The 12518-nt window shown below is 40.4% G+C and overlaps 1 protein-coding gene across 2 annotated transcripts; it reads right to left on the reverse strand.

Annotated features, from left to right (window-relative positions):
• Window positions 1-209: 209 nt before the first annotated feature.
• LOC139630432 (N-acetyllactosaminide alpha-1,3-galactosyltransferase-like) lies at window positions 210-10904 on the reverse strand. Of its 2 annotated transcripts, XM_071493875.1 has the most exons (6): window positions 10641-10902; window positions 9268-9363; window positions 9050-9139; window positions 8080-8175; window positions 2594-2731; window positions 210-2444 (listed from the first exon to the last, which is right to left on the reverse strand). In XM_071493875.1, the coding sequence occupies exons 2-6, from the start codon at window positions 9270-9272 to the stop codon at window positions 1760-1762; spliced, it is 1014 nt and encodes a 337-aa protein (XP_071349976.1). In that variant the 5' UTR covers window positions 9273-9363; window positions 10641-10902; the 3' UTR covers window positions 210-1759. The 2 variants fall into 2 exon arrangements, with proteins under 2 accessions (XP_071349976.1, XP_071349977.1); XM_071493876.1 differs by lacking the exons at window positions 9050-9139; window positions 9268-9363 and having other exon boundaries at window positions 10641-10904.
• Window positions 10905-12518: the final 1614 nt, after the last annotated feature.

Below are 12518 nucleotides of genomic sequence, written 5' to 3' on the forward strand. Positions count from 1 at the left end.
TTAATTACAAATAAACAGCATCAGATTAATTGACCAAATGATTTTGATTATTGTTGCTTTACCAGATTCTCTGAAGTGCAACCAGGGCAAAACAGGGCAAACAAAAACTCTCAGCATTGCGTCTGACCTTTCACTGAATTTAAATGTTCCTGGTAATACCACAGTTGAAAGCTTTCGAAATAAACTTTTCCTTAAAAAGAAAAAGGCAACAAGGTGTTTTGTATTTGTATTTTGTATTACTCCTTGAAAGAGTCCACAAATGTACAATTCATTCCCACATCTTTGCTATAACTGTGGTGAAAAGCTTTAAAAACCAATCACAGGTAGTGTTCTTAGCAGAAATGTGGCCATGCAGAAATAAGCATGTCTCAACCTGCCAAAAATGCAGCTCAGAAGAATGCCACTCACACTTCTGCTCAAAGAATAAGTTTACAGTTCGGAAACACATTGCATTTGCAATCAAAATTATTGACATTGTCAACATCCTTAATGAAACTTAAAAACTACTTAGAACTGAATTGAAAATAAAAAAATTACAGAAAGAAACATAACCAGCAAATTTTACTTTAGAAAATATTAATGGACACTGGAAATAACAAGCAATCAGTAAATTAACAAGAATCCTAAACATAGCAAAGTAAAAGCTGGAATGGCATGTTGTTCAGTAGCCAGGGCATTGTCACCATCCAAAGTGCAAAATGCAAAATAAACAAAATTTAACTTTTCAATGTTGATCAACCTCTAGGGGTCTGTTTATGCAATCAAATGTAATCTGAACCTGATTCGTTCTGATCTGATTTTGCAGTTCACATGTTACAAATCATGTTTCAGTGTTTTAATGTATGTATCATACAGCATTTCTCATTTCACTGTCTTCTTCTATCCACATTCAAAATGCTTTCCCTCCCAATAAATAAACACAAAAAGTCCGTAAACTGTACCATGGTTTCACAACAGTAAAGCACAACAGGGTTCGTGTTAAATCATGTCAACCAGCACCATTTTAATCAAACCTTTTCCTTCAGGTGACGTAAAAGACGACGCCATCATGACCCAATGGCATCCTGGAAGTCACAAATCTGTCTGAAGTTCAGACATGGTAGTATGACTCTGACATCAGTAGCATGGTTACAGATGCAAAGAACAGCAAATAGTTTTCCTGAGTAGGAAAGAGGGATGGACTTATGACACATCACCAATAGGAAATTCCCTGATGAAAGAAATTACATTTAGTCACAGATAAAAATATAACTTGATCAACCAATACAGACTGTCAAACATTTCAAAATAAATATATAATCACTAGTGAAATGCAGCAAAAACTGACAAACAAGATATTCTGTACTAAATTCTGCAAATAAACTGTACAATGTCACATCCTAAAAATAGATTTATCTTTAGATCTAAAAAAATGACAAGAAACAAAGGAAGTTACTTTGTTGCCGCTTAATTATTAATTTTCAGCATACAGAATTTGTTTGGTCAAAATATTTTGCTTCACCAAATAATGGCACACATATACTGAAGCAAGGCCAACATTTGCATACATTTACCTGAGTTGTAATAGACAAAATCCTCTGAAAAGACAGGCAATCACTCCAATAGAAAATCCAAACTTAAAGATGTTGAAATTAATCCTAAGAAAACAAAAGTGCCATAAAGTACAAGAACCTCACAGCATAATATTTGTCATTTACTGTAGTTTTCACACCCTTACCAAGCACAGCAGGTGATTTTGCATTTTAATATTTGATACAGATTAGGGTGTGCGTAGTTTTTCATAGTGTTTTGGTGCCCACACTAGCCGGGTGACTCGTATGTCGCCTTTGTAGACGATACTGGTGTCCCAGCAGTATTCAGGGGACAACACCCTGCTTGGTTTGTGTAACCACAGGTACTTGTTTAGATGACTCTCATCGTGCCACAAAGCCTCCACATTGTTCTCTTTATCCTCCATGATGCTCTGGTAGCAGGCGTTAGTCAACGCTTGCACACTTTTCCACGAGCCTCCAAAGACAGCAGCGTGGTAGTAGAAATCACCGGTTTCCATGTATGCTTTGGACTTTGGGTTGGTGTCATAGGTATAAAACTTCTTTGGAAGGCGGTAGTAGTAGGCGTGGAGGAGAGCCACAGAATCACCCAGAGCCTCTGAGCCAAATCTCCCAGTGAACACCTGATCCACGTCAAAGCAGAAGATGTGTGTGCAGTGATGGCGAATATCCGACTCTATGACATCTGATATAGTCTTCATTCGCATCATGGAGATGTCCTGCCACCTGGAATGCTTTTCCACCTCAATTACCTTCAGGCTTCGCTGAGGAGCAAGCCTGATGTCTGGGACCTTTTCTGGCAAGTCTGTAAATACATAATATGTCACTGGCAAACCCGGCATAAAGTGACGTTCTGATGAATTCAGGAAGGTCTTGAGGTAAGCATCCAGGTACCTTTGATGGAGGAGGAGACAAGAGAAGATCCATGCTTTATTTTTATATCCTTACAGTAAATACACTAAATAAAATGACAGTTGATAGAACAGATTGTAGGGTGTGTTGGTACAACAGTTTACCACAACAGTACTGCTGTGACAACAAACCTGCCTACAGCAAACACAGTTAGTGCCACAGACGATCCGTCCTTCTTGTGCATCTTGTCGTAAAGATCAGGGTCAAACATTCCCTCCCAGATTATGGGAGCTTTCCAAGATGTGCATGTTTGCACATCATGTCTGGACCTGAAACATAAGAAGACTTTTTAAAGTTTAAACCACACATATTAGGCTCAGTAAATGATTTCCAAGAAACTTGTAGTGGTAGTGCTGTCCTTTGAGGACTTGGTAGTAAATATTTAACGTTTCTTCTCGTCTGGCTGTTGGGGTTATCTGGTTTCAGTGAGCCTAACAGTGGCCGTCCTTGATAACTAGTTGACTTATCCAGGCTGAGTGCTTAATGAAAAGTGATGAACATCAGTATTAGAGCTAGGCCTCAATAAGTTTTAAAAACACACAATCACCGACCGTCTCACAGAGAGGCTCTGATACTTTACAGGAGCACCAACATGGGGATGAGGCATGACAACCATTTTGCCAGTCTGCACAGCAGCTAACAATCACTCTTCATCTTTGTCACCAATTTATAGCTCTTGCAAACCGGGACAGCAACACATATAAATATATAAAAAAATGAAACCTGTCCACAGTGACATGGCGCACATCATTTGCTCAGATAGATTCAACTGTTCAGTTCATTTTACAGAAACCATGAATACAGAAGTATAATTAATTCAGATTTACCGGCATAGTAAAGCAGCAACACTGCGAATCAGTGGCAAGTGGTGAGGTGGTCATGAGTCTGATTGTCTGTCTTTTCCTAAATTATTTATATTCCTTAAGTCTGTAAGGGTCCACTGATCGAAATAATCAAAAAAAATTTTCAGTGTTCAAGTTTACAAGTATTCAAAGTTGTGAATATTGTCATGTTCACTGCAGAATGTCCTATCACTTTGCCACCTGTGCTGTGACGGCTGTTTGTCTGACTGACCCCTGACTTTGACCTGGAGTCTACTTCGTTGCTAAATGCAGATGCAACGTACTTTGTGGATAGTTCCTGTTATGAGGACCATCAAGGTAATCATGCTGGGTTTGCTGTTGTTAAACAGGAAAATTGAGGTTTCACGAAAATAACAGCTGAAAGTTGTGACCAGCCATGCTCAGCACAACCAGCAGGATTGAAAAGACTAACTAAAGCTTGCAAATTGGCATGAAACCAAGTTGCTAATGTGTAAACTGACTCTGCATATGCTCATGGCGTGCGTCATCTATTTAGAGCATTCTGGAAGCTAAGAGGGTTTAAGACAGCAGACGGGACTCCAAGCCAACATTTAAAACACATCACTGATCTCATTTCGGCAATGATGCGACCAACAAAACTTGCCATAATCAAATGCCAAGCACATAGGAAATAATGCAGCAGATGAGGCAGCAAAAACAGCACCCAAAACCCAAATGGTTATTTTTACACCGCTAGTGTTAGAGCCAGTAACCACCTACCCATCATTTTGATGCAGCATAATGCAGGCTTAAAGGAGCACAGTATCTTGCAAGAGAGGGGGGCAATGGTAGATGAGAAGGGACAGTGGAGATCAAATGAAGGGTTGTTGGTTGCACCTGTGTCACTGTTAACCATGCTGATTTCTGAATCGTGCAATACAGATAACCGTGCAACGGGAAAGGTGAGAAGGAAAATAAAACAATAGGGATATTGGTCACCATACTTGTAGGCAGTGGCTGATGAGGTGCTACGACAATGTGGAATCTGCTCAAAACAATGTAAAAAAAGGAATAATAACACCAGTAGGTTACATTCCAGTGCCAGAAGGACCATTCAAACATCTCGTCATAGACTATGTTGACATGATAAAATCAGTGCATGGAAAGCGTTACATGCTAGTGATAATTGACTACTTTGGCCGTTGGGTTGAAGCAACACCATCAAAAGACCTGTCTGAAACTGTTGTCATTTTCCTAAAAAGAGAAATCATTCCACATTTCTGCATACCCTGAGAAATAATCAGATAATAGGTCAGCATTTGTACAAAAAGTATTCAAAGGAATCTTACAACAGTTAAGAATCAAACAAAGGTTAGGATGTGTTTGTCATCCTCAGTCCCAAGGGATGGTGGAAAGGGTTAACGTGACCCTGAACCCAAACTCAACAAAATCTGTGATAGCACGGTAAAAATTGGGTTGATGCTTTGCCACTGCACTAAGCACACACTAAAAGCTGCATGAGATGCTAACAGCCAGGCCCTGAAAAGGACCCCCTCTTGTGCAGTTGCAAATCGGGTTGAAGGGGTATATGAAACAATTTAGACTATCTACCTACAGAAAAAAAGCTGAGTTCCTGACTCCAGTTTGGTGTTAGAGAACCCAGTGGTGCCAGGGGGGCAACTCTACGTGGTACCATCTGAACCACTGAACCAAGGCTTGATCCGCAGGCCAGAATGCCAGCAAATCAGAAAAAGATATAACTGTCAAAGATATAACTATGACTGTACCTTCTCTTTATTAGCTAAGTGAACAAACATTCACAGTAGCAGATAGCTACTGGATGTGTGGAGATGGCATATTGTTAAACATCCTTCCACCATGATGGATCCGTCTCTGAACATTAGTAAGAATTAAAGTGCTTGTACAAGTGGTATATAAAGGGGTAGAAGACATAATTAGGATCAAATGGTATCATGGAACCCACAGGAACCCTAGACAAATTTAAAGCAAGAAACAAAGTTAAAACTGGCTTACAGCATACAGACCACTTATCAACATGGTCAAACCAACTGCCAGGGCAATACAAGTGTGGCCAGAGGGGGCTTCTGAGCAGCTGCAGTCCTGCTGACTGCACTGACTGGACTGTATTTAAGGATGACAATAATGACATCTACACCTCCCCTGTACTATTTTATATAAAATGCTGCACGGACAATGTCACCACCATGAAACAAATCTGCATGTTTCCCAACAACAAGCCCTAGATGACAAAGGCAGCAGCAGTTTACTTTAGTGGCAGAGCAGCTCAACCAGTTCTTCAGCTGTTTCAAGGAAGAAAGAACCGAGTTGACCATCGACTAAGCTCCAGCCAACTGCAGCCAGGCACTTGTCATCCAGCCTGCTGATATGATACACACACTCTGTAAAACCAACACACAGAAAGCAGCTGGCCAAGATGGTGTGCAAGGGCGGGCCCTCAGAGACTGTGCCGGTGAAGAATTTCCGAATATCTTCAACCTTTCTTTGGTAAAATGCTCTGTCCCCACCTGCCTGAAAACATCCACAATAGTACCATCCTAAAGCAGACTGCCATAACAACTCTCAATGACTACAGGCCTGTGGCACTGACACCCGTAATCATGAAGTGCCTGGAGAGACTGGTCCTGCAACACATCTAAGCTGCCCTGCCACCCACTCTGGACCCCCACTAATTCGCACATAGAACTAACAGGTCAACAGACAACGCCATCTCTTATTCCCTCCACACTGTACTATGCCGCTTGGAACAACAAGGAACATATGCAGGGGTGCTGTTTGTGGACTACAACTCTGTGATTAATACCATCTTACCCAGCAGACTGTTCACCAAGATGTCTGACCAGGGCGTACAGCACAACATCTGCCTGTGGATAAAGGACCTTTTGACAAACCAGCCACAGTCAGTCAGGATGGGCCCCCACTGTTCCTCCACTCTGGTACTCAGCACAGGAGCCCCACAAGGCTATGTGCTGAGCCCATTCCTTTTCTCTATGTATACTCATGACTGTGTTCCATCTCATTACACCACCTTCATAGTAAAATTTGCAGATGAAAGACTGTGGTGAGCCTGATCACCAAAGGCAACGAGCCTGCCTACAGAGAGGAGGCACAATGGCTGACAGGGTGGTGCACAGAAAATAATCTGACTCTTAACATCAAGAATCACTGGACCGGATGTCATAATTGATTACTTCATATTCCTTGGCACACATATTACAGAGGACCTCTAATAGATGACAAACACCAAGGCGCTGGTTGAGAAGGCACAAAACCGGCTGTACTTCCTGAGAACACTCAGGAAGGTCAACCTGTCGCAACAGCTGCCGATGTCATTCTACTGCTGCTCCATTGAGAGTGTCCTCACACATGGCATCTTGGTGTGGTATGGTAGAAGCTCTGCAGCAGACAAAAACTCCCTGCAGAGAATTATAAAATCTGCACAGAACATCATAAACCAACAGCTACCTGTCCCAGATGACATCGTTGCAATCCTGTTTTCTGCAGAAAACGCACAACATACTAAAATACTCATCCCACCCTGCCCATCACCTATTTGAACTGCTGCCCTCCAGAAATCGCTACAGGTCCATCAAAACACACACGACAAGACTTGTGAACAGTTTATATCCAAAAGCTATTTCCATAATGAACTCCAAACTGAAAGTGAACTCTCAAATATGTCACAATTTTAATGTGCAATAATCTATCATTATGTGCAATAATAACTGAGCACTTTTTAACTGCATATGTTGGCAATGTGTGTATGAGTGTATGGTACAAATTGAATGAATGGAATGAAAACATTTACTTATGCTTATTTATTTATTTTATCATCCATTTTTTTATATTTGAGTCCAGTATTGGAGTGCACCTGAATTTTGTTGTATGTTTTGTTTTTGTTTTTTTACAGTGACAATAAAGAATCTTATCTTACAACCAATGGCGGTACATTAATTATACTAATGCAGCTATGGGAGAACAGCTGCATGCATCGAGTGGAATGTCTTGGCAAAAAGACAAGCCTCTGGCCATGGCCAAACTTAGAGAGTTAAAATAGGAACTAAAAAACAATGCTGGCAGAGATGGATGGTCATTATATTGGTTAGAGCTAAAACTCTAACAGGATTAACAGCATTGAAGGTTCTAATCATACTTTGTTGTTTTGTTGTATCAAACCCTTCCTGAGTAATGTTCATGTAAAAGCTTTTGCTCAACAGATAATGGTGATGACAACCACAGAGACCTCAGAGTTTCAACTTGCTGAAATGGTGATCAAAGCGTACATAAGAGCTGAAGTTTTGCTTCATGTGAGGACAACGCATACTGCTATGAAGACAAATGACAGGACAAGAGGACCAGCGATCGCCCACGACTGAAAGTGTTGAAAGGGGGTCGTGAGGGAATTTTCCTAACAAACTGATGCTGACTGATATTATGATGCCCACATGCCACTGTGTGCATGTGTGACAAATACCATGTTGTTAAATGTGTGAGAATAGAGAGAAACTCTGAATAACAGGTTATTTAGCTGGTCTCCCACCCCCAATGGACATAATGAGATGTAATTTGAGGTACTGGCAAAGTGCCAAGGGACAGAGTGTGTTTGTTTATAAATGCCTAAGTTATTCTGGGTTGTTCAGTTTCCTTGCAAAGAAACTCATTCAAATCCACAGGTTGCAGTTTCAGTCTTTTCTTTAAGACACATTTTGGGAACACCACATGGACAGTGGCATCTGTATTTTGTGATTGTATACAGCCAGAACTTATGGTCTTACCTGAGGTCAAGACTGGCATCTACACTGTTGTCCAGAATCAGACTCTTTCCACTCTCCAAATGGCATTTGTCCATGGGTAGGAGGCCTATTAAAAGTCTGGTGAAAAAAAATTACAACCAAATTATAATAATATAATGTTTGTCATTGGGAGTATTTTAGGCAGTTTATCAGATGTATCTGGTCAAAAACAATGCAAGTAAATACAGTCCTGCAATAAATCCTATGTTCATGAAGGTGAACTGTATTGCACTATGAGAAGTGTTTGTTACTTCTACGTCTGTCCTACGTCTGTCTTATAATTTCCATTACGGTAGGCTTTATTGCTGGACTGTTGATGACCTCATGCCATTAACTTTGTTTCCTTTTCTCTCCCGTAGTTTGTGCTTCTCCTCTCTCTCCCTCTCTCTGTCCTCATTCTGCAGGTATCTCTGCCTCGGGAGCAGCAGGATCCAGATCCACCACTACTCATCTTTACTATTAACCACTGTTACCTGTCATCATTATTATTGATAACACCATTACCTACACAGCTGTTCCTGGTCTCTCTCTCTCTCTCTCTCTCTCTCTCTCTCTCTCTCTCTCTCTCTTCTCTCCCCTCTCCTCCCCCTCCCCCTCTTTCTATCTTCTCCTAAACCCAACCGGTCGAGGCAGACGGCCGCCCACCCTGAGCCCGGTTCTGTTGGAGGTTTCTTCCTGTTAAAAGGGAGTTTTTCCTCCCCCCTGTCGCCAAGCGCTTGCTCGTTGTGGGAACTGTTGGGTTTTTCTCTGTAACAAAGTAAGGTCTTGACCTTACCCTGTAAAGTGCCTTGAGATAATGTATATTATGATTTGGCGCTATACAAATAAAATTGAATTGAATTGAATTGAATTGTATTCCACTGCATTCGTTTTAACTAGATGTTCCTAATAAAATGATGGGTGGGGTGTGTACGGTGTCTAAATTTAAATAGAGATTTGTTTAAGTTCTCACTTGAAAGATGGCGAGGTGTAGTAGAGAACACACAGTGCAATAGGAAAACAAAGCACACACTTCAAAACACTCTTCGTCTTCTGAACAACTCTGCAGTAATAAAGACAAAACAGTCAGATTACACCATAAATAATAAATCTTAATTCAGAAAATTATGCAAGACCAAATGCTGTTAATAGTATAGATAATGAATTTGCTTTCAAAAAGACGTAAGATACCCCATTCTTGAAAAACACTGGCATCCAACTTCAGTCAATTAAAATCCCTTAGCACAAAAAGTGAAGGCAACTGTAGACTCACTGATAGAATGGGAACTGAGGAAAAAAGGAAGAAGTGTGTTACACATGTTTAAAATCCAAGCTCACCATGATTCACACATTAGGGCTAGGCTATCATTTGAAATTCTTAGGTATCGATACTGATTCAATACCCACATTATCCTAAACTACATCTTATCTTCCTATTTTTCTACAGAACACTTAAAACACTTTGCGAAAACACTTGATGAAAAACTGCACACTTTTGGCTGCAAAATCTAACATAGCACACAAAATGAAAGAATATCAAATTAGGTAATACGTTAGGGTCAATCCATGCCAATTCACCTAGGGCCTCGCAGTTAATGTCATGGACTTTCTCAAGAAATTCATGTTAAAAACTTCTAGGACTATTAAATTCATGTGACCTTTTAAAATCCTACAGCTCTACTTGTTTAGTTATTAATTTCAGAAAACCCCACTTCAAGATATTTTTTACAGTGCTGTAAAGTGTTGGTATTCACTGCGGACATATACATTGAAAGGTTATTTCAGACACTATCTACTGAGGCTGTCCCTAGTTTGGTTTCAGGAAATTTACAAGTTACAGCTATGGCTTGGGTAGTTGTGCACCAGATGATGTCATGTGAAAATATATCTTCAATCTCAGAGCACTTAAAATGAGAAACGTTTTTATAACATGCATTATTAATGCTTCTTCCCTTCGCTTCACATTTGCATTGCAGAGGATCATCATGGCATCATTTCACCGCTGACCATATCAGACAGGCCATCTGCATTCAACATGTGTTGGGCGTGGCGATCCCTACTTCATGTGTTGTGGTCTCCAACACATCCAATACATTTTAAATGTGGGCAGTGTTGAACAAAAGCTAAATTCTTCCATTGTTCCCTTTTTCCTTTTAAATGTTTTCTTTGGTTTTCCTTCACCCCCGCCAGCGGGGTTTAATGCCGGTGGTGTCGCAGGTAGGTTCAGGCAAAATGTTTGAACTCTTCTGAATCTGTGGTGAAGTTGGCAGAGGTTCAACCAGTCTAGAGGATGACATCGCTGCTTGTGGAAGTGATGAAGATGCCACCATCGTGATTAAAAACTTCTTAGCATTTTTTTTTTTTTTTTTTGACTAAATAATCTCTCGTCTCGTCTCATAAATTTCTCGTAGCGCCAACAGAAACAGCTCATGAGATCTTCACCGTCCCACAATTTAACTGAAACTGACGTTTAAACCTCATTTTAAGTGAAACAGAGAGACACAGTCCATTAAACAAAAATGTGTACAGCCTCACATCAAATCTGAAAAATGTTGGTGACCCACCTGTGAGTCGCTGTCAACAGCATACATCCATAACTCGTCCAAAATATTTGCAGGTCAAAAAAATGATCCCAGGTCTTGTGAAAGATTCACACAGACTGATCATGTCTGCGTCGTCTTCTGTCCTCAGTGAGAAGGGAGTGGCCTTTTTTTTTTCCAATGTCCTCCGAGCGTCAGATTCCCGGTGAGACACATACGGTGACTTCTGCGTTGCCTCAGCTGGACACTGAAGGCGTTTTACCACATGGTTTGGCCGGCTGTCCAGCACGTACAGGAATAGTTATTTTATTATATTATTTATTTATTTATTTTTTTTTTTGACACACCAGTGTCCCCTACGATGACTTTTGCATGAGTTTTCGCGGAAGTGTTGTTGTTGAATTCTTGTTGTTAAACTTTTTTTTTTTTTTTTTTTTTTTTCTTTTTCCGTGTTGCTTACCTAAGACAGGCAAAACTAAAAAGCTTAGCCTACATCAAACAAAAAAAGGTTAACTAAAATGTGACCCCACCCCCCACACAAAGGATGACAGAGTCAAAAGAGCTGAAGTGAAGTGAATAAAGACCTGTGTATGCAAACACAAACATTCAGCCCTGTATGCATTCCCCACACTCCCTCAACCTATATTTGCATTTCTCCCCAAGCCAGACAGGTCAGTGGATGAAACAAGGGCAAAAGACAAACCACTTACAAAGTCGATGATCGAACACATTAATACAAAAAATCAGTCTTTGTGAGGTGTAGAGCTGGTTTTATTGTGAAGTTTCAGGTCATAATTTTCTGTCTGGTTTTAATGATTTTTTACATTTCAGATCTTTCACCTTGTATGTTCCTCTGATGGCAAGATGATAATCAAAAGTCAGACTTATATAATTGTGCAGTTGGATACCGGGCGCCTCAGTAGCTCACCTGGTAGAGTGTGTGACATTTGAGCTCAGCCCTTTTTTGCAAACTTCCCCACTGTGTTTTTAACTTCTCCGCTGTGGGGGAGTTGTTCATTAACACATGCCACAAGACCAGTGCCTGCAGCCAGAACAAGTGTTCAGTTTGCCGGTAATCTAGAGGTCACAGAGACAATATGATTCAAGTGAACAAGCTCTGACCAGTTGGCAAAACCTACTGAGGCCTTTTCACATGCAGGTATGAAGCACCTGGATAAAATTGTCCTATGTGCTGAAAGATCACACGTTTATGGTTTTTCTCAAAAACTCATCAAGGTAACTCAGTTCCCAGTCCAGCAGGAAGAGATGATCGACTAATTTGACTGATGTATGGTCAAGAAACAAAGATGAATATTAGACTTTAGTTCCTCAGGTGCTTGGATACAGATCTTCAGTGAGTTTCTCACAGTGGTGGAAATTAACTAAGTACATTTACTTTACTTTGAGTGTTTCTATTTTATATTTCAACTTACAACTACATTCCAGAGGGAGATTTTGTACTTTTTACTCCACTACATTTAGTTAACAGCTATAAGCAACTTTTCAGTTTATACAAGATAATGCATTGTTAAAGATTAAGTAGTTTGCAACCTTTTTGGCATGACACAAAAAACAGCATGTAGTTTGGGTTCCTATCCACGTTTCAGACATCAAATCTGAAAAGAGGCTTCCCCTTTGAACTTCTCCAGTGGTCTCATTTGAATAACTGTTTGAGACACTAGGAGGTCGAATCGTCCATAATTTTACAAACCAGCAAAGATTAGAGAAAGGTCCAAAAAATTAATGTAAATTTGTGTAACAGAACTTAGTTTTCCTGCCCAATTAATCACTGGACACCACCTCAAATTTATGTGGTGACCCTTTGGAGGGGCCCGACCACTATGTTGGAAATCACTAGACTGAAAGATCTACCTTGACCAGCTGCATTTTACCACAGTAATT

This window comes from Trachinotus anak, unplaced genomic scaffold (assembly GCF_046630095.1).
Source record: "Trachinotus anak isolate AG129_WGS33_773 ecotype Australia unplaced genomic scaffold, CSIRO_AGI_Tana_v1 ptg000013l, whole genome shotgun sequence".
NCBI classification, from domain to species: domain Eukaryota; kingdom Metazoa; phylum Chordata; class Actinopteri; order Carangiformes; family Carangidae; genus Trachinotus; species Trachinotus anak.

Bases quoted from the DNA above. Each gene is read 5' to 3' on its own strand.
- LOC139630432 (XM_071493875.1), bottom strand. The intron at 8,176-9,049 runs GTGAGAACTTAA...TTTTTTCACCAG, and splicing joins TACACCTCGCCATCTTTCAA to ACTTTTAATAGGCCTCCTAC. The intron at 2,732-8,079 runs GTAAGACCATAA...CTTATGTTTCAG, and splicing joins GATGCCAGTCTTGACCTCAG to GTCCAGACATGATGTGCAAA.